Consider the following 22756-nt stretch of genomic DNA (forward strand, 5'->3'; position numbering starts at 1 on the left):
AACTGAATGCACTGGCGAGGATGTGCTTTGTGAAGTATTTCATCTACCCTCTACCAGCTGATTAGTAAATGCAACCAGAGATTGGACAATCTCTCATCAGCTGAGGCTATACAACTTAGATGCTGTGGTATTTGGAATAGGAACTTCCTAAGAAGATGAAATCCAGGTTATACTTACAGTCTCTTGCTTTAACCTTCAGAAGCTTTCGTTTGCTGCTTTTTCATGACATTGTTCTGGAAACTACATCCATGCAGCACAAGTGTGCACACAAGTGATACACACGCCTGCCTGAATCCCACATGATGCAATAGCTCTTTGTTCCAAAATCCATCAGAGAAAGCTTTGTCTCAGATGGGAAGGGACAAAGTATGAGAGATGCGGACTTGCTGGAGCGCATCCAGAGGAGGACCACAAAAACAATCCAAGGGATGGAACATCTCCGTGTGAGGACAGGCTGAGCTGGGGCTGTGCAGCCTGGAGAAGAAAAGGATGCAAGGTAACCTGATAGCAGCCTGTCAGTATCTAAAGGGGCTGTAGGAAAAAAGGGGACAGACTCTTCAGTGGGGTCTGCTGTGGCAGCACATGGGGAAATGGTTTCAGACTAAAACAAGGGAGAGTTAGATTGGATATAAGTTGCCATCCTCCCCCACCCCCTCACAATGACACATCTTAAATGATGTCACCATTTTGTTTAGAAAACGCTGTTTAAATAATTTTAGATAAGTTTCTCTTTGGAAATCTCTGCAGCAGCTTGTTACCTTTAAGAAAAAGAAACTAAACAAAAATCCTTGCAATGAAACTGAGGATATCCATTAAGTTTTATGCTATCATTCTAAATAGGCTACAGCGTATCAATATCTTTCCATATCCTTCCACCCAGCCAAAAGGTGATCAATTTAAGGAAGGAGTCTGAAAGGAGAGAGGCCAGATGGAAGGGAGGAAACAGACGTAGGCACAGCACTCATGTGCCACTGCATTTTTATGTACATGGGGAGCTAACAGCACCACAAAAGTCGTGGAATGGCAAGTCATTGCTGTTCTATCAGTCTTAATTCAACTCTTAGTCTTTCGCCGTTGTGCCCTGATGCACACTTTTTGTTGTAATACAACTAAGAATGAATCCAATGTTTGTTAGATTCTCTGCTGCTGCAGGTTAGCACGATGCCAACACTGCTTCGTTCTGCAATGCTCACTGTTGAAGAAGGGCCCAGTGGTGCTTAGATGCTTCTGAAGACAACAGCTGCACAGTGAACGTCTACTGCACAAAAGAAAGAGAAATAAAACCTTTATCTAATTCTGAACTGTTAACACTGAAGGGGGGGAAATCAAAGATCACTTCTTTTGTAAAGGCTGCATTACATTCCTGTTGATGTCCCGTGAAATTTTATAGAGCTCAGATTGAATGCCTACAGAGTTGGTTACTTTGGCAGGACTTGTACACACATGGGGCGTGATTCTGCTGCACAAAGGAGGAGAAAGGGCATTCTTCATCATCTCAGTATTCCAGTTGCACTACAGTTACCTGTCAGTAGTTTGGGATGGGCAGCGTGTATGTTCTCCTCACAGTCACACATGAGAAATGCATGAGCAAGAAGTAAGAGCTGAACCACTCCATAACTTAGGAATTACATCAACAATTAAAGCTAGAACATGATGTAAGGAGGAAGAAAAAATGAAAACAGCAAAGACAGGATATTCCATTTTGTCCTGCAAATAGCAAGCAGCTAAAGGAGAGAGAACCATTACGGGATGATGTAGTTTTTTCCATATTACACTTAGGTTCTCATAAACAACAGAGGCTGCTGATTTGTAAAAGAACACAATCAGAATGAAATAAAAGTCATACTTCTGGCATTGCCTCAGCCAGCCATCTCCTTTGAAAGCTGGGGGAAAAGTGGTCTGTGAAATGGCCAGGGAGGTGCATGGTGGCCGGCTGGGCAGCTGTGCAGAAGGCAGCTCCCAGGGCTTCAGCAGCAAAACAGAAGAATGAGATCTAGTAGGACCCCAATGGGGTCATCCCTTGATCTAGGCATAGCCAATGTGCCAAGCAGCAGTGATCACTGTGCTGGACAGGAGTGCAGGAAAACATGAGGAAAAGGCCCAAAGATAGCTGGATGGCATCTGATACGGGATATTTGTACCCACTGATACAACTTTTAACTTGCAAAGTAAATGCTTTTAAGTAATTGAATTGGTCACGAAAGGTTGTCAAGTTTCCAGTTTCAGCATGATTCGTATCCCTGAAGAAATGTGTTTCTATAAAAGCATTGCATGATTTTTGCTAAGAACTGGTTAGAAAACAGAAAAAAAATCAATGTACAAAAGCTGCTAGGCTCTACATCAGATCCGGTACTGTGGAGTTTGTTTTGCTTTCTTTCCTCATTAGAAAAGGTTAAAACAATCCCAGAAATACCATCAACAGGGAATTTGTAAGATACAATTTCCTGTAGAAATGATTGTGTTTCGCAGTATCTATAATAATCTTTTCAATAAACACCTTGACAGGTTGGGGGACGCAATAATCTGCCATTTTCCACTTGTAAGTACTTAACTCTCTCCTCCAGAATGGGAGACAGTGCCTTAACAGAAGTGCAAATAAGGCATTAATCATAGAAATTCAAGCAAGAACAGCAGCCTTCAGCCACCTGGGAGGATGGGACGGGTGCAGGGCAGAGACCTGAAGGAGCACAACCTCCAGCCCAGCTCTGTAAAGCACTAACAACTTCTTGACAAGCAGCCAAGGGACACGAGCATAACGTGCAAAAGAAAGGGTTTTATACAGCTGTGCTGCAAGGGAGCCCAGGCAGAACCCTGCGAGGGCAGCAACAGCTGTAACTGCAGTGGAAACCATGCATACCTGCTCTAGGTGCTAACCAACCTGAGTGCCAGAGCCAAACTGGGAAACCACAAGGAGATGGCATGCAGAGCCACAAATGCACACACAAGTTCCACTCACACAAACACAAAGCTAAACGAGGAGCAAGGAAGTGTGAAGCTTTAGGACAACGTGAACAAATAAGAAATTTGTTTCACCAGAAAGGTCAGCAGTAGGACAGCTATGATAAACATCCAAGCTTAAGCAGGGCAGCATGCTTTTGCAAACACAGCCACGAATAATTACAGCTTCTAACTGCATCACCCCATGGATCTGGAGGGTTGTGGCACAATCTCAGCTGCTGAACAAACCCCTGTGAGCTACAGGCTGGAACTGATTGTCTGAAGGAGTGCTGGATGCTAACTGCTACAGTGCTGGCGTGGCGATGGCACGAACAACTCAGATTAAATTCCTTGGGGAGCAGAACGACTGCAATTAATCCACCATGTCAAACTCTTTCCCTCTCCTTAGCAAGGCTGAAGCTGAGCAAAGCCACAGAGGTGGCTGTCAGAGCTAATCTGGAGAGACTCCTTAGGCACTAGCAAATGCCAAAGGCAGGGAAATGAAAGAACAAACAAAGTTCACCGCAGCCCCAGCTGGGAGCCAGCAGCTCCCTGCACACAGGGCAGGCAGGGGAGCCTGGGGGCAGCTCAGTATGAGAGGGGACACCCTGAAAGCTCAAAGGAATCCGGATATTTCAATAAGGGCAACCTACAATTAGCAGTTGAGCAGCTTTTTAAAAGAAAAGCTGATTAATTATAAAGGCATATATGCCTGAGCATCCTTGTCTTCAAGTATCCTTGAGCAGGTGGAGAAACAGCCTCACTGCAGCGCTGTGTGTATTGCACCACATTACGTTCCATTACACACTAACCAGGCACTCAGAAGTGTGACCATGCAGTCCTTGAAGCCACTTTTACCTTAAAAATATAAGCAGACGTCCATTTACAGATTTTACAGGTTTCTGCCTTTGCCATAAGAAAAGTTTTATAGTCTCTGCCACAAGGCAAGTGCATGAAATAATGGAGGTAATTGCTCTGGAACTTCCGTGAACATTTCTCATTCATTTTTCATTCCCTAATATTCAAAAAGGGAATGTTCTTGTGTTCTTAATTTGCACTGTACTTGCATGACTAAAAAGAAAAAAAAGAACATCAAGGTAGGGAAGTGCTATAGAACACTGCAGAAAAACGTGAGGAAAGAAAACTCATAAGCAGCATGATCCAGCCAGCACCTGCCACCAGGTATCTTCTGCTTAGCAAAAGCCAGCAATTCAAACCTGAGGGCAGGGACAGGAGGAGCTGCACCACAAAAGCCAGCAGCAATGGGATCCTGCAGTAACCAGGCCCTGCAGAACACAGCATGGAAGCCCAGCTGCCCACCAGCCCGTGCTTCTGAGCAGATGTGCTGTAACCATCAGCTGCACTTCTTTAACACCTCTCATTTCAGCCCCCCAAGTAGTTGTGAATCATCATCTTCCCTCTGAAATAAGTGGAGGAATTAGAGTGGCACAGAAGTGGCCTCCTATAGCAGAGTGCAGCTCTGCCACACCAACCCCAGCAGGTCCCCCAGCACCAAGCCCTGTGCACCAGCACAGCTCAGAACCAGGAGGGAAGAAAACACTGTGGGGAAACCTGCTGGTTTGGTTATACTTAAGACACACGGTGCTGAGGCTGACATCCAACCTGAATCTTCCTTCCAACTTAAAGCCATTTCCCCCTGTCCTGCTGTTATCTGCCCTTTCAAAGAGTTGATATAAACACACTGTGAGGACCAGTGCACTCAAAGATGCATTTCATTCCACTTATCTTCAGGATTTGGTACCTCGCCATAGCTGTTATGTGTCAATGCTGAACGAGTCCAACAGCACAGTGTTGCTCTGGATCTCTCTAAATTGAAGAAAGATGATTTATGAACGCTTCAAACGTCTCTGGAGGACGGATGGTCAGCAAAGAAGCTGAGCTAAACTCATAAAACAGATGTACAGCCAGAACTGACTCTTGCATTACAGGGAAGGTTATTGTTCCCCAGCCATAAGTTAATACAGAATTCCCCCAGATGTTTCCCCAAATGGCATGTAATGACTTCAATTGCTTGTGGATGTATTGCTGCACTGAGGAACACAGATCTTTGACTCAGCTCGCTGCCTGGGCCGTGGCTGTGTGTCAGGAGCTGCTTCCAGCTTCGTGAGACCGAGCAGCTCCCAGCACAGCATTGAGTAGCAGCGAGGCCACAGCCAGAAGCCACAGAACCCAAAGAGAAAACAATGACAGCTCAGCATAAAAACCAGCGAGTTTTCCATTAAGGTCACAAAGAACTTGTCCCATGCTTTCTAAGAACCTTTCTTTAGCTAAGCAAGTTTTGGTGCATGTCGATTCCACCTCCAACACTTGGTTTGAAGCAAACAGAACCCGTTCATGGAGAGTTCTGGAAAGCACAGACATTGCAGCAGGCACATCTCATCTCATCCGAGCTCCTCCAGCAGGGCCTTAAGGTATAGTTTCAGACAGCCTTGCTCCACCTGCATTTCAAGGGGGACGTAAAAATTCAGGAGAAAAAAAAATCAGAAAAATATTCTATCACTTGATGTTTTGTTAAAAAAATGCCCAACAGGGTTCTGCTCTGAGATGCAAACTGCCACTGACAGGCCTCATTTCAGTCATTTTGTTAATCCCTCAAACGAAGCATCTGCAAGAGCCAGGCCTCACCTCTAGAACATAACTACCAAAGTGGAGCTGTGCAAACACAGCTGCAGCGACTTCTGAAATCCTGCATCTCCTGAGCCTCTATATACACTGCTTTCCTCTTCATACATCTTGCTTTCTGTCAGACAAATGAAGAACTAGCACTCAGCTTTTTATGAGCAGTACAAAGGAGCATTGCCTGAGTAAACCAGCTCCAGAAAATGGAGTAATACTGGTTGCAACACCTCATCTTAGTGTTACTACACACAGCCCTGAGACAGCACACAGAACTCCTGTATCTCTGCAAATAAAAGGAGAAATAATTTCTAGTGAAAATAAATATACAAGAAATATTTATGGCATAGTAAATTGTGGATGCCCCATCCCTGGAGGAACTCAAGGCCAGGCTGGATGTGGCTCTGGGCAGCCTGGTCTGGTGGTTGGTGATCCTGATCCTGCACATAGCAGGGAGTTGAAGCAGGATGATCACTGTGGTCCTTTTCAACCCAGGCCATTCTATGATTCTATAATATAAACAGCCACTGTGCCTCCAATTACAGCCATGCAGACCATTGAACAAGAGCGTAATGCCAACTTTAAGGATTTCCTAGTGATTGAAATCTGCATTGCACTCCATTAAAAGCACTTGTATTATGTCAGTATTACTACTTATACATGTAATTAATTCCCAAGTACAAGTAAAGAGTCAGAAGGGAAAAAACACAAGATCCTGTAGTTTAATGAATATCAAATAAATGTGTCTTGGTCTCCAAATGAACTGTTCTGCAGCAAGAAAAAAATTCCAGCAAAAACTCAAAGCCCAGAAGGCTTATAGTCATGCTCTGATCTGTCAGATAAGAGCAGCAGCCACTGCGTATCAGTAATTATTACAGTGCTCCCTTAGAAGGAGCTGAGAAAATTCTTAAATCCTTCTACACTTGAGTGGATCGAGTGACTGACTGATGACTGCAAACATCCCGAGCTGCTCAGCAAATGCAATTTAGGATTATTTGCTCACTTTTGCTCATTTCATCTGTGAGCAGACAACTTTCCCACCTGCCACATATTTGACATCGCTGGAGAAACTTCAGGGGAAAGCAATTGCTCTGAAGAGAGCAGACATCAGAATTATAGTAATGAGATCTGGAAAGAAGGGATACAAGTGTTCGTGCTGTTAAAGAGGCAGCAATGCAACTGCCTCAGCGTTTGACTTGACAGCTCGTTTTTAAGGTCAGCGCTTCTGCTGCTGTTATTTGGAATTTAGTTATCATTGCCAGATATCTTAATTTATTTGTAACTACATAATTGAACTCCAGTGCCACTCTAGGAGTAAACTAAAAGCTCCCGTGACACCCGTGCTGGTATTCCCTATTACAGAACATGTAATAACAAACACATAACAATTTGCATCCTCTCATAGTATAAGCACTGCTCTCATAGAGGCCAGTTTTCATATTTTGCCCCAAGTCCCACAGGAGGATCCCTATGATTACACAGCAACACCAACGACACGGTGGCAAGGTAAGAACTCCATCTCTCCTTGCTTTTCCCATTAGCCAGCCAAACAGATCACCTCTACTTTTAATCAACCCTCAGCTCATCCATGCTCGGAGATGCATGAATAAGTAGCACAGGGATTTCTGCCAGTATTTCACCATGGCTGATGCTCTCCTGGACAAACTTAGTACAGCCAGCGATCTACAAACACACACAGCGAGTTGTGGGGGTCACTTGGGTTAAAAAACAAAAAACCTCATGTTTCATCAGTAAGTTCTTCTCTTTTGAAAATCACAGTGACATTCCGATACTTCCATCCCCTTATAAATAAATAATTCGACCACCATGGCTCACTTCATTTCAGACATGCGTACGCTTTCCTCACTCAGGAAAAGCCTTTTTCCTTCAAGTCTGTTACACTGCAAAGACCAAACCCCCCACTTCAGTACTTAAAAACAGAAACCCCTCTCTGTAAGCAGTAAAAAAAAAAAAAAAGTTGGTTTGCTTCTGTTCTTTGACTGAAGGGCTGGAGCAAACACAAAGTTTTTTCTGATTCACATTCAGAATTTATTTCCACTGCATCTTTAATTTGACGTAGATATCAATTTTTTTTTTTTTTTTTTTTTTACTTACTACTTTATTTTTACAGGTAAAAATGTGTTCATGCACCAAATTTTCAGCTGTGCTTTTATTATCCCAACAGAGATTTTTCTCTCCCAGGCTAGCATTAAATTTGTTCTCAAGAAAGGAAAAAAGTTAGCAAGGAAAACTAATCAAGAAAATGAGAAAAGCTAACACACAAAGCAAAAATCACAGCTTCAGATCCTCTCTGGCTGTTATAACCCACCCAAAGCAAACAGAAGTCCCCAGTACAGCACAAAGCCCAATTCCCTCTCGGCAGTCTGCATGATTCCTAGTACAGATGAAGACAACCCTGAGCAGCCAGCACACTGACAGACCACACTTTCCTCCCTCTGCCTACCTGCTGCTCACAGTGCCTTCCCTGAAACCCACCCAAAACAGGAGCTGCAAAACTGGGGAAGCTCTCTTACCGTCCGACAAGTCAATGAGCCCCAGGTAGTGCAAAAGTTTCAGAGAGGAGCACACCACCACCACAATGCCCAAAGTCTGCAGTCCCTCCGACTCGCCTTCAGCCCACATCCTTCAGGGCACCACGCAGATACCTGCTGGTGTGCCTGCAAACAGCCGGCAGGCATCTAAAGCTGAGAAATCCTCTGTTGGAAGCTTTCCTCCCCGATGCTCAGCCGAGTGCACGGCACAGATCCTCTCCCCCTTATCCTCACACTCCCCTCCGTCTCTCGCGCTCTCCCCTTTTCCCAGCTCTCCTCTTCCCCTCTCTCTCCTGCTTGTCTTTTTTTTCCTCCCCTCTCTCGTCTTTTAAACATCCAAGCAATTTCAACATCCCACAGTAACCTATGGTTTTATTTTCTTTCACTTGAGGGTAATTCTCTCAAGAGAATATTCTCCCAGCACAACTTAACGCGGCGCTCCTACCCACCGTAGGTATCTCACATGATGCTTACTGCTTTAAGTACCTGGGATACCAGTCAATTTTTTGCACTGGGGATTTTCTTGGTAATCCTGGCAATTCTGAGCCTTTCCATCAGTGTCTTTTCTGTATTCACAGAATACGGCACACTGTAGGGATGGAAAAATTTCTCCCTTTTTTAATCCTTCTCTTACTCCGCAAGCAGGGAATGCGCGCAGTGCCACTCTGACCTACTGGGATACAGCAAACAAACTGAACTTGCCACTGACACACAGGCACCCACCAGAAGGACCCAAATGGCAGCTTAGCTTGCTGTTGCCCAGCAGCTCACCCAGGGAAGCATAACACACGTGCAGGTGCTGGGAAAGATCACTGCTGGCCTGGAACAAGCAGCCTCAGCAGGCAGCTAAGGAAGACAAACTACTGTGCTTTACACAAGCTTATCTTCACAGTATTTCAACTGGGCTGCTTGCATAGGGTAACTCTGCAGGTTGTTTTTAAGTTAAGTCAATTACACGCTTCTGTTGTTTACTCATCTGTGGAGGTATTTGGCAGGATGGGTGTTTTATCAGGACAGCAGTTGCAAGACTGCAACACCATTAAAAGCCACATTTTTAAGGAGAAGATGCTGGTACATCCCATGTAGGATTTTCAGAAGGACAGAGACTGCCAACGTTTCTCTTATTGCACAGGACCAAGGCTGTCACTTTCCCCACATTGTCCCACACCACCAGCCCCCCGGCCAGCTGCAGCCCCAGCACCCTGCTGCCCCTGTGCCTTCAGTTCCCACTGAACATAACATCTGGGCCAGAACCTCGCTGGGATCCTGCACATCACGTGAACCAAGTTGCACACTCAGTTGCCAAGAAATGTTCATATTAATGTCAGGCTGAAGGTGCAGAGTACTCATACATACTTGAGTCATTAAGTACAGAATACTAACTGAATTTGAACTCTGCTTCTATATGCAGGTAGCCAAAAGATCACGCTTGCATTATTCATGAGGGTTCTGCCACTGCTTCTACCTATTCAGAGCTCAGCAGCACGCTAACAAAGTTATTTCTATTGATGAACATTTTTAAGCCAAATTTTTTTTTGTACTGTGTAGCATCTAACACATTAGGCTGTCATTTCCCTGACTGCTGGGCTGGCTATGACACCACTTATGGCTGTTTGCACACAGCTGGGAGAGCATGCTGAGGGATTTCTTCCATTCATGACCACCATGTTTCTGGGGCAATCACCTTGCAGCCAGCAGCTCTGCCCAGAGGCTCTTTCCCCCTCCTAAAGTTTCCCTCCATCCACTCATTTGGCTCCCCTGTCTGTTACCAACCCAGGAACTGGGATTTCCTTCTGCAGGGACATGTTAGCACTGCATTGTGCTGACTTCTAGAAATTGCTGTTGGGTGCCAACAGATAAAACATGAGGTTCCTCCAGCTAAGCAGCCACACACTGATATTATGGTGGGTAATTAATCCTTATTAGCTTTCTGCTGCTATTTAATCCTTCAAATCACAAGTGACTGACTACAGAATTGGCTACAGATGCCTATTGCTGACAAACTCTGCGAACCCTTGCGTTCTTATCACTTTAAGATATAACCTAAGGCAGCATCTTTCATCCCTCCTACCTTGGCCCATTACTTACAGCAGCACACATTCTCTACTACAGTACTGAGCTAATAAGAGGAACTGATTCTGATTTAAATTGGATAAAGGATCCTCAGTACAGTGCTTCAAGAGAAATCTGCACTGAAATAGAGTTCTACCAACATTTGACAAGAGATAGAAATATTAACTAAGAGCTTCTGAGGTGCTTTATTTCAATTGCTCGTGGAACAAGAAGAAAAACCCAGCTGAATCAATGCCAAATAGTTGGACTCAGAATTTGAGTTCTTTGGAATAAATATTCTACAGCCTAGAGACATTCTGCAGTTCTGGATCAGTGTTTCCCAAACACTGGAAGAAACCTGCAGTAAAATACATCCTGCTATTCTCAGAGAGGGTAACTCAAGGGCCTAAATGGTTTTAAGTAGGACCACACAAAAGCACAAACTCAAGCGTTGCCATTGAAAACAAGCTTTGTAGAACAGCAGCAACTGAAAGAATGCTGTCTTGTTGTATGTGCACAAACTTACGCTTCCTAGGAAGCAGTAAAGCAGCTTCATTTTTGCCAAATGATAAAGAGGAATGAAAACAGGTATGCTTAATAGGCATCAGTTCCTCCTACTGCCTAGCATATGCAACTCTGGCATATAGCATGAGGGGTTGAGTGGCTCCATGACCTGTGAACGAGGTTTATGCTGGATATGCACAACACACACCCCTTGTGGGAACATAAAGAACTTCATACTGATCAATCAAAACAACAAATAATGAGAAGCACTCTGGTCATAACAGAATTGCAGTGATACTCATATCAGTCACCTACGTAATCTACAGTCAGCTCTTAAAATTGGTTAGGGAAAGATGTCTCACATGAAGGTGCAACCACACAGCACAACAGAATAGCCTTCCTGTAGTGCATGCCTCTCCCCATGGCTGAGCTGTTGGGACTCTATTTATACTTTCCAAAGAGGAGGATTCGTCTCCTTGCTCCATTTGAAAACAAAAACAGAACAAAGGTTTCTCATTACTCACACCTGTTAGAAAACTCCAATGGTTTTTCTATGATTAGCCTGGTATAAAACCCCAGATATAAAGTTTGTCACTTTGATGGAATATTCCTTTGTGTTCGTGCTAGATAAAGAATAAATAGGAACATCTGATTGATTCTTCCCGTACAATACTTCATTTCAAGCATCTCTAGAACAACTTTGTTTATGGATCTTCCTTCTCTACTTGGCAGCCCTGAACAGCCTTCCCACACAGCTACTCGGCCATAAATCTGTTTCTACTGCAGATCTGAAGCTCTTCTACTTCTATTGCATTTTAAAAACACATCATGAGATCATTCATACTACTGCAGGTAGCTATAACATCACAAATATGAATTTACTACTCCATATATACTTCTGCAATACAATTTGCATTCATAAAGTTGTGGGGGGGATTAGTGCTGTTTTCATTCTCAACCAAGCAGACCAAAATGAAAACCAGCTGTTTCTCAGAAGTGATTTTTAACACACCCAAACCAAACAATGACATTAATGCATCAGGATTTTAATCAGCCTGGCTTGGTCAACTGGTTCATCTGCCCCTTTCACCATATGTGGTGAAACCTCTTTGGTTTTTCTCTCATACTTCTCTGGCTCTGACTAGCCCTAAGGAATTTGTGTCATCTGCAAGTTATGTGGAAAGATAACTGTAGATCATGATAAAAAGTTATACCACAGTCATTGGCAGATCTGGTACCCCAGTTGTACCAGTTCAACTAACAGCCATCTGGAAACAACAGGCTCAATGCTCGACCTGCTTGCAACCACTTGAGCTCCCCCCTGACCCCTCTGCCTGCATATTAGTTTGGCTTTGTATCCCATTTGTGTTATCCAGCAGATGTCCATTACTTTTTTTTTTTTTTTTTTTTTAAGTCCTGGCTAATTAGCAGCTATTTTGTTACTAGGGAGACATTCTGCATAATGCTCGGCGAACCACGGATGTCTGATTTGTTTGGTTCTGAGAATACCAAAGGAGCTCAGGTCTCAGCCTGCTATTTCCTCCCTGTGTGAGCTCAGGGAAGTAACAGAGAAGTGAGCAGATGAACCCTCCTCCTGACATATTTTTCTATCATAACAGAAACAGCTATAGCTCCAGAATGTTTCCCCATGGTTCAGTTCTTCTCATTCATGTGAATAAGCCACTTCCTTCACTCTGAGGGCTTTCCTACTTGCTGGAAAGTCACAGGCCTGAGGAACTACATGGAGAAGCACAAGGACCCCAGAACAACTATCGTGACCTCGTGATTCCCAGCCTGTTACCCCAATTCACCTCAACAGCTTTGGGAAGTGCAGAAACAGCTTCCAGAGAGATTCCAGAAACCAAATACAGCCTTACTGACATTTCCATAGGTGGAGGAAGACAAGCATGTCCCACCCCAGAGTACTACAAACCACTGACTGGAGGACTTGGCTTTGCTCAGGACCCCAGGACAGGGGCTGAAGTTACAGCAAGCCTCCTGGCAAGCTGCAAACCACAGGAAACCAGCAGCTAATGAAGGAACCACGCAACCCTGAAGAAACAACCTGAACCACAGTTTACATGCACACCATTGAAATTGGGCAGTACGTTATAAGTGCAATACGTAACTATTCCTGGAGCTCATACTAGGAGGTGAGCACTCTTCTCACTGGTGAATAACACACATCACTGCTGGGAGTAAAGCTCAGATAAAAGAAACAAAACTGTGGCAACTGCCATTACTTCCACTGGCAGGAATCACAACAGGCTCCATTGCTTTTCCACACTCGTGTTCGCAGTGCTGCTGGCTTCAGCTGGATGAACCACTGGCAACTGCTTACTGATGCCTGCTACACTACAAAAGCAGCTGGGGAAAGGCATCAAGACTTTTCTTTGTCCTACTTTCCAAACAGACAACGAAAGTTGAGGACACACACTGAGAAGAAATTAGGTGAGAGGAAGCAAGAAGTCAGCACAGCACAAGAGGGTATTTCAAGCCTAAAATAAGGAACACTAAAACCATGTGATGTGAACAACAGACCTAGGAAGGACTGGATAAAGGCTATATGTACTCTGAAGCCTCACACTGAAGTGTAAGACCTGACATTTTAACTGAACCAGGGGCTGTATTCCCATACAGAAGAAGCACCACAGCACCAGCTGACCTGCGCTGGGTTCCACATCACAGCTGAGCACTATCATGGAGCCCATACTTGGAAGTGAGCACTCTTTTCTTCAAACACTTACCAAGAAGAATTTTACCTTTATGTCAGCTTGCTATTAACTGACAAGATGCTCCTTCTGACCAGATCTTTTCTTATTTCAATGTTAATGGCCTTCCTCCAAGCTGCCCAACTTCTGCCCACAGTCAAAATATACAGGCTGCTCTGTTAAGGAATGCATTCCCTCAAATCAACATGAGACAATTAGCAATACTTTTTAGACATTTGGAAGCATTCCTTTGAACAGAGCCAGAAGCTGTTTGCTTTCTAAAATGAATGCCCAGGAATGTTTTCTAGCTGAAGACTTGGCCTGGAAGCAAGTATTTTCAACTTGACATAGGAAGTTAGGAGATGAATGCTACTGTAGCCTGTGAAGACAAGATACAAACTGTTATCTCCCTGTTTCCTCTTATCTCTGCTGATTTAGATCCAGGTGGCCTGGAAGACAACAAGAGCTCCTGTTGAGATCCCCCAAGGCAGAAGCTGTCACTCCAAAGAGCAGAGTCTCGAGCACTCTGGACTTTCATTCTTTGTAGTCGCCACTGCCTAAAATTGGCTTAGAACTTTCAGCACAGAAATAACTCCTGCGCCCAAGTACTCTCAAATGTAATGCTTATTATTAGCAAATTAGCCAATTTTACTTCCAAGTAGAATATTAGTTGTTGTCAGAAGGCTCTCAATAAATTTATTTGTATTATTCCTCTGAGTCTCGGGTGGCTCCATTATTGTAGCAACCCATATTGACTATGGGAGGTGCAACTCAGGAGACAGAAAAAGATTCACCTCTCTCAAAACTGAGTGGGACAAGACCGTGTTCTTTAGAGAAAGATCCTGAGCATGCACCAAGACATTTGGCTGCAGGCTGTTTCAGTTCATTGCTGCCATCCAAGATCCTTTTGTTAGCCCAGGAAATGCCAGACTAAATGCCAACAACACAAGCTTCTGTCTTACCTCAAAGCACTTTCAACTAAGGTGCAGAACATTTAGATTCTAGTTGTCTATTTTCTTTCAAAGTTCAGACTGTAAAACATGTAAAAACACTTTCTGAGGAGAAAACAACTGGGCTATCTTCCAGTGTGGGCTAATCAGTAAGCATTGATGGGCTATCCTCCATCTAATCAGTAAGCAAGGGAGGTTCTGGTTTGCACCTCTGAAAGTTGCAGATCTGACTGCAGAATAGGATTTAAAATATCACCATCTGGGAAAATACACTTTGGGAATGTTTCACACATGGACTTGATGGATGCTCAGACTTCAGATGCGATTCAGCCCATGAGGACATAGCAGCAGGGGTGGTAAAGATGTAGCATTGGTCAGAAGGGAAACAGAATCCAAGTAATCATGAAAGAGCAGTAAAGAAATGCAAATTTGGAGCTGTGGGAGTTTTGTCAGTCACAAGTTTGGAGAAGAAGGAAGTCAGAAAGACATCTGTCCCTCTGAAAAGCCACTGAACTATAATGAGTGCCACAAGACACAGCTCTTGTCGTGGCACCATGTGTCAACCCAGCAGTGACAAGCAGCTCATTGCTGCCATTGCTCTGGGAACATAATAAGGAGTAGGATTACCTCTCCAACTGCAGTACTGCACAGAACTTAGTCAGCCACGTTATCATCACAGCTCTGGTGATCTCCAGTCCAAGCACTGCCTTCTCACCCACTTGGGTTTTTAAGTAGCGAACTGAACAGTAAGCCTGCTTGGTACATTTCCAACCCTCCCCTGCATCCCTCACTGCTCTAGTGGAATACTACCATCTTATTTCACGTGAAAATGATGTAAAATATTGCCCAGGAAGGATCACCTCATTCATTCTCCTTGGTTACAACATACTCATTACAAGCTTAAGCACTGAACTGCACCTCTCCACTTGTAGAATGCTGCTCCTGCCTGTTACATTAATCAACGTTTTCTTGCCATTATTCATGACATTCTGGATTTCTTTTTAAATAGCCTCAAGCAATGAATTAGCCACAAGCACCTGGCTTATTAAGCAAGCCTGTATTTTTCACTTACTGATCCGTTGTAAGAGGAAATACTTTTCAACATCCTCACTGACTCTTGGCTAAAATCTCATCTTCACTGTATCATCTACATAAGACTTGCATTTCAGTTTTTATCATCAGTAATTTGTATTTCTATTTCCCCCCAGCCTGCAAGGAGGCTTCATTTAATTGGTTATTTGCATAATTATTCAGAAAAAGAAAGCATCACAAAAAATTACTAATAGGAGATCAGACTAATATATTCACAAAAAAAATTACAGAACAGTACAAAACTAAATGTGTTTTACATCCTTCATCATCTCAAATCACCCCTGAAGTGTTTGGAAACCCAGCCCAAGCAGCAAAAAACTCAGCAATTAATAGTTTGCAATTAAACACATCAAGAACAAAAAGGTCAGTTCACAGAGAACGTCTCCTTGAACAGAAGTTTTCCAAAAATAATATCGAGTTTATAAAGTACAACATAGGCATCAAGAAAGGGAAAAGGGAAGGGGGAGAACTTCTGGAGGACTGTGAGCACAGTGCTAGCTATCAGGACACTCTGCATAGCAGTCAACACAGAAGTTCAGAGTGCCTCTGCTTCACAGCAACGGTGTACCCGCTCCTCTAGTGGCAGCACAATAAACCCTGCTTCTGGGCCCAATACAGCGGGCTGAAACTCATAGAAATGTGGAGCTCTGACCAATCAAGGGCTTGATGATGAGCAGTAATACAGGTGCATGTAACAAACTACAAAAAGGATGCTAAAGCTAAGCAATAGCCATGCATAACGCCCTCCTTCCAGCCCCTGCCCATATGTGAGAATTTTAAATACTCAATTACCAAGCAAGCTGGACTTTGGTGATGGAGCCAGCTTGCTGCTCACGTTGCTGCCACACAGCAATATGCCAACAGCCCGTGCCTGTCTGTGCCGGGGAGCTGGAAAGAGAAGGGAAAAAAGCAAACAGCCTACAGAACCCATAGACTACTTCTTCAAGAAATGAGGGGCTCAAGAAGCAGTATAAAATGCTGACTGCACATCAAAAGTTAACTAGATGCATGGAAACCAGCAGTAGGGAAAGTGAAGGTGCCAGGGATTTTCAGCAAGCAGATTTACACTTGGAAATTAAGCTGAAAATCAAGGACAAAAGCAAACTGAAGGAGATTTAGGACTACAGTGTCAGTAGCTCATTTCCCAGGCTGCTGACAGCAGTGGGCAGATGCGGAGCAGGGCCAGGATGCACAGCATCACACAGCTCTGCACCTCTCCCAGTGCCTGCAGTGACCCTACCACAGAGCTCAGTTAAGCAGATATGTTTATGGTGATCCAGAGTATTGATGTGATGTTTTCACAGATCCGTGTCTACTTAAATATTCCTGTCAGTTTGCTCAATGAAACGTATTCTATTTAAAGGAAAGGGATATGGTAGAGTACACTACTTTCCTATCCCTCCTTCCCCCTCAGTATAATTAAACTGCAGCTTGTTAATTGCAAGGTACACCCTTATGGAAAAAAATACTATGTTTAATTATTATTATTGAACTAAATATCCATTTGAATAAATCAGTGCACACTTCACTACTGCACAAACACATCACAGCTCAGGCCCAGAAATTAATGCACTTACATTAAATGAAAGGATGTTTCAGCTGCCAGGACTTGGGCAGTTCTGAACTCTTTCAGCAAGACAAAACCCAAAACAAAGCACCGATGCCAAATTATGTCTGTAGGTTTTGGAGATGATAGTTTAGTTAATCTAAAATACAAAACACTTCAGTGCATTAAAAACCCTTGGCTAGAGCTTGCTCTGCCCTTTGGTTTTACATTCACAGTAGCTAACTGTAGTTAACTCATTTGTCAATCACTGTCAAACTACACACTACAATAAAAGTGTTTTGACATGACTAATTCCTCAGTTACAACATAAGAAGTTAACTATTGATACAAACTCCAGAGATACATCACTATTCAGCCACTTCCAGAGATGGTAAAAACAGAGCACCCAAGTGTTTCTTCTTCAGTGAGGAAGTACTGAGCAGTACCCTCTTGAAGTTAGCAATGAAGCAAGAAGGAAAAACATTTGCTATACAAAGAAAAGCAGAAGTACAACTTCCAGCAGATAAAATCACTCTGCAAGGCTGGGCTTCTTGCAAGAGACGTAGAGTTTTTGGTGACGGAGAACCAACCATTTTGAGTAACTCAAGGATTGATGTGCTTGAAGAAATCGGGATTGTCCAGGCTGAGAATACATCCCTCTTTTTTCTACCCTCCATTCCAGGTTTGTTTTTTTCATTTGTTTGTTTTTAAATAACATTCAGTTGTGAGAAAAGGTAGGCCTTTGACTGGGCACAGCCTCTGACTCAACTGGAACAAGCTTCTTACAAGAAGGAACACTGAACCAACCACGGGACCTCAGCCACTCCTCACACGTCTTGTTCTCCAGACCCTTCACCATCTGAGCAGCTCTTCTTTGGAGGCTCCATTAGGCCAGCAGTGCTGAGCCTGGTACACCCCTATGGGATGGTTGGCCCCTTCAATGGCTAGGGCACACTGTTTGCTCTTGATTCAGCTTACCTGCTTGATTTCATACAAGCATATAAGAAACCTGTCATGTATTCTGCTAGATTGATCTGTACAGCTCACAGAATTCTCTAGCATCTCATGTGCTGCACACATTGTAAAGCTACCATCTTTTGTGCTAACATGCACAGAAATAAGTCTCCCTGCGTACTTCTCCTGAATGTCAAGTAGGCAGTCTGGAGCTGTTAGGATATAAGCTCACAGACATCCAAGCACCAGCAAGCATTAATATTTAGGTTTATTCAGGCCTGGGCATAAACTGCTTTCCAGTGGGAAACATATACATCTTTCCCAACATCAGAAGAGTGCCTGGAGAGTCTGCTAAGAAAGAACAAACATCATCTCAGTGCACCGTCCCAAATCTAAATTCAGGATTGAAATTTTCACTGTTATAATTCCAGAAGGAGAACACGTAGCTAGCGTATTTATTCAAAACATTCATTTCAGCTTATGCAGTAATTGTGCTTAGAGGGGGCATTAGGCAGTGCAGACTGGGAAACGCCATGCAGCAGCCTAAAACAGCATCAGTTGAGGACTGCAGTTGTTACTCGTTTATGGTGATGTTAACTGCACAGACACTCAATTGGATTTAATTGCACGTCACTTCAGGCTTTGTTTTTGGTCTCTTTGCTACCATTCCAAAGCACAGACAATTGATTAAATGTGCCAGAAAACGTGGAACTGACAAAACTTAAACAAGGGCTTTACTTGAAAGGAAGGCCAAGCTGCACAGAGGTGAAAGATTCCAACCTGCATCGTAATGAATTGCCAGAGCTGAGTTTGAGCCTTAACAGGAGCTATTTCTTTCATACCTCTCCCTCAGTGGGGAGAAAGGAAAGAATGCAGACACCCACACGTACAGCCCCACAGCAGAGGAGCAGGATAAACTCTTCATGCTTTGTATCAAAAGCAAACAATCATGAGGGCAGAGGCCCAACAGTTTGGTGGGGGCTGGCTGCAGGAACACCAGAACCATCAACAACCACCAACATGACCTGGGCAGGGAGGCGCACACAGTCTTCTGCATCTGCTGCCTGAATACACTTACTTGTACTAATAGTCCTTAGAGAATAAAGCCATATTTCTGTCCCCTTTATTTTTCTCTTGGGTAAATGTGTCAGCACTGCTTTGTTACTGGAATGGACATCTTTTTCTTGATGTTCAAAGATTGCCTGCCTGAAATGCTGTTATGAGAGTCTGCCCTCCTGGCACTCCTCAGTTATTGCTGAGCCATCACTTGTCTATCACTCCACCCCATTAACCACTAATAGGCAGTCAGCGCCTGCTTTTGCTTGTTCCTACCAGCCAACTGTGAGTCACAAAGAGACGGAAGAGATGGATGTTAGCTTTAGATCCAGGAAGCCCTGTAGTTCAGCTGGAGAGAAGCAAAACCACGTCCAAGTCACAGAAACCAGAATGCCCCCAGTATGTTTTAGGGCCCAGACAGGAGGTGTGCACTCATCCCGAGCTTCCCCTTTTGCAAGTGGGCTTATGGCATGGTCTCAGAGGGCTCTCACAAAATAAGCATGCTAAACATGTGCTGTGTGGGCACTTAGGAGTCCTGAAGCAGGACTAGAATGGTAATACCTTGGCAAACAAAATGTCTACGCAAAAAAGCATGATACAACAAATTGAAACCACTTAATAGCTACTCATCAGCTCATGTTATCAGCTCAGTTCAAGAAAGCAACTGTGTCACAGAAGCTTAACCCCCTTACACAGATTTCAGCATCTCAGAACTTGTGAGGAAGTCAGCAAGGAAGGTTGGCCGTGGGCACCTGTCTTTCAGAAAGTCACTTGGGAATAGAAGATGAGCTCCTTTACACCTAGGTCTCCTTGGCATAGTTCTGAAGGTCACCATACATCCCACTGTGTGATCAGCAGGGTGGGAAGACGTACCTTTGCAGATCAACCCATTTCACAGAGTGCCCAAACCAGAGGTCCCTTCATGCAATAGTGCTCAACAAGACATCAGCTGCTGAGCATGTTGCAATGTGGGTTTGCTGGGACTTTAAGGAAGGCACGGAGAAACATCTACTTTATTAAAGAAATCAGGTACAAAAGATGCCATTGAGGAAAGGCAGTTCCAGTAACCAGGAATTAACAAACCTATGCAATTAGCCAATTAATTATCTTGAAACTAATTCATTAGGAAGTTGCTTGTCTTCATTTCATTCGTTTCTCCCGGTGTCTGCTTTCCTCCTAACTTTAACTGCAGAGAAGGTAGGAAAAGTGAGACCCAGCAAGAGACACTGGGCTCAACTGCTACACGGTCTCCAAGCTCACTCTGAAAACCAGGGCACATCGTGCATCCCTGCTCCGTGGGAGGCTGGAGGAACTCAGCACCTGGCAGGTTTGCCCACAGCCAGCCACCAGGACACAGGATGTAGAGGAATTTAAGCAGTGATTTGAACATATATTGAACTACCAGTGCGATTGGCCAGATCAAGGTAACATCTGGTGGTGCAGCTTCTGCACAGGGTACTCCCACTTGGGTATCTAGGGTGCAACATCTGGAGGAGTCTTACAAAGCTTCTCCAGCATCCCACGTATGTTCAGCACTTAAAAACCAGCAGAGGAAAGGAACAGGTACATAAGGCTTCAGGACGTACCCTTGGTTGAGTATGCTCAGATCCAAGCTCTGATATAAAGCCTGAGGTTTTCATAAAGCCTAAGGAGAGCAGCAAATCACCTCTGCCTTAAAGTGACTGGTGGAAAGAACTCCCTTTCACAGCAAATGCTTTCTGAGTTATCAGCTCAAGCTCTCTGCCTCCTTAGGATTTAAGAGGAAGAAAAAATATATGAAATGCTCATTTTGATTTCATTTCTGCTTATAATCAAGCCACAAAGTCTGTCTGCACTTCTGTTGACAGAAAGCCTTCGCTGGCCTTACTGTGAACGCGCACTGCAATTTGGTATTCCTTCCAGATTATTTCTTGAGCAGAACTGACAAAGGTCCCCATTTCCCAGCTATAATGAAATGGAAATAAATCCTGAAAACCTCCTCTCCACATTAAGTCTGTGGAGATATTTTCCAGTTTTAGGCTATACATTTTTTTAGCTGCTGCTTAAATGCGCTTTAAATACAGCGTATAAAACTTGAGCAAATGGTGGAAGAATGAGGCAGTGTCTGCAGATCCCAAGAAATGCACTAACAGGAATAGAAGAAAAACCATCAGTAAATGCTTTAGATTGAAATTTCCCTTAGCTAAATGTCAACCAGGATATAATTGTCACAGCCATTATAGGCCTTTCACTTACAGTCCTATAGTTTTAGAATATTTACAAAGTAAATTCTAATAGGGAAATTGAGAAAGCAAGAGACCAGAGCCCAGAGGGGGAGCCAGGAGGAGCAGAGGTCACGTTCCCAAAGTGCAAAAGCAGTTGTTTGGAACACTGCCTTCCTCCCACTGTCCTACCTGAGCCCCTTAAGCAAAGCTGTTCAGGCTCAGCTTTACCACTGTGTTCACTGCTTTGAATGACCTATGCACTAAAGCCCTGCCAGCAGGGCCTTGTTTTGAGCAGCCACTTCACAATTCCATTTGAAATTCAGTTGAGCAAAGATGTTGGTTACCCAAAGCTCTCAAACAGGCATCCCAGAGCTCACCATGGCTTATAGGGCATTGCCTGGAGTCCTTGGCTTCCACTCAGACAAATACCTGAAGTCATTCTGACTTTGGAAGGGAAAACAACCATACAATTATATGGAACAAATATGACAAAAAAAGAAAAACTAAAGCATCACAAGAAGCTTTAAGACTGGAGAGACTGTTTGAAGGGGAATAAACACTAAAGGAGGAAGCAGCATTATACGTGTATCTCATGGTGGAGCATTTCATCTGTCGAGCTAATGCAAAGCCCACAGATCCTTCTCTGAACAATAGAAGGTTTTAGCTTCATAAGGAAGTTACTTGTTCCAGTGAAATAAAGAGAATTTGAAAAACTGATTTTTTCTTTGGAAGACTCTTCTGGAGCAAACTCTGGTATAATACCTTAAAGCAGATTAACAGTAGTAATTCGTTCAGCTTTAAGTACAAGCAAGCTGGTGCCAGGAATTGTACTGATGCATCACCCAGACAGCAAGATCACCTTGTTTTAGAGCACAACTGAGACAACAGTCACTTCAGCAGAATAAAGGGGGATTCTTAGAAAAGAAGCTTCACTGCAAACTCTTCTAGACATGCCTGCATGCATTGGTTGCTTTCTTCTCCTCCCTCAGAAACAGCAGCAAGAGCTGGGAGGGATTGGAACCAGCAGGCAGCAGTGATGTGCAGAGTGGGAGACACCAAGGGGACCCGTTTGGACAGCACAAGGTGTGTGTGTGAGCACAGGCTGACAAGGATTCCACCTCCCTCTTGCAGTGGGTCAGTTTTCTAAGCTTTAAGTTCCCATTTAAGGAAGCTGTAGTTCTTCCTATCAAGGGCACCAGAGCAGTTTTGCCTCTGGAGTTCAAATCTGCCATCTGAAACTGGAGAAAGCTTGGCAAACTGAAAACTCTTGTTAAGCATTGACTCTCTCAAATACTCTCATTTAATAAAAAGCAGATGGGGACAGAATACACACAAATATTCTTACTATAACATTGCTGAAAAGATTATAGTTGTAAGGTCTAAAACCTGGTCCCTTGGTTTATGTGGATGCAGAATTTCCTGTCTCCCAAACTCCCATAACACACTGGGATGGAATCGTTTTCTGCTCCGACACTGAGCACATCCACTCAGTACAGAAGTTGAGCAACACATTCAAAACAGAATAAAGTTGCCTTTGGGACAGCAAGGACAGCAAGGCAAT

At 43.8% G+C, this 22756-nt stretch overlaps 1 protein-coding gene across 7 annotated transcripts in view; it reads right to left on the reverse strand.

Moving 5' to 3' along the window:
• KCNIP1 (potassium voltage-gated channel interacting protein 1) overlaps positions 1-22756 on the reverse strand; it is a 299615-nt gene that overhangs the window by 32024 nt on the left and 244835 nt on the right. The window contains exon 1 of one of the 7 annotated variants that reach the window (XM_090150801.1): positions 8109-8367. The exons of the other annotated variants lie outside the window; for them this stretch is intronic. Coding sequence (XP_090006927.1) covers positions 8109-8217 — 109 coding nt within the window. The 5' untranslated portion in view covers positions 8218-8367. Of the gene's footprint in view, positions 1-8108; positions 8368-22756 lie in introns of those variants that run through there. 7 annotated transcript variants of the gene reach the window in all.

Source organism: Phasianus colchicus, chromosome 15 (assembly GCF_987193195.1).
Source record: "Phasianus colchicus chromosome 15, bPhaCol1.hap1.1, whole genome shotgun sequence".
Lineage (NCBI taxonomy): Eukaryota > Metazoa > Chordata > Aves > Galliformes > Phasianidae > Phasianus > Phasianus colchicus.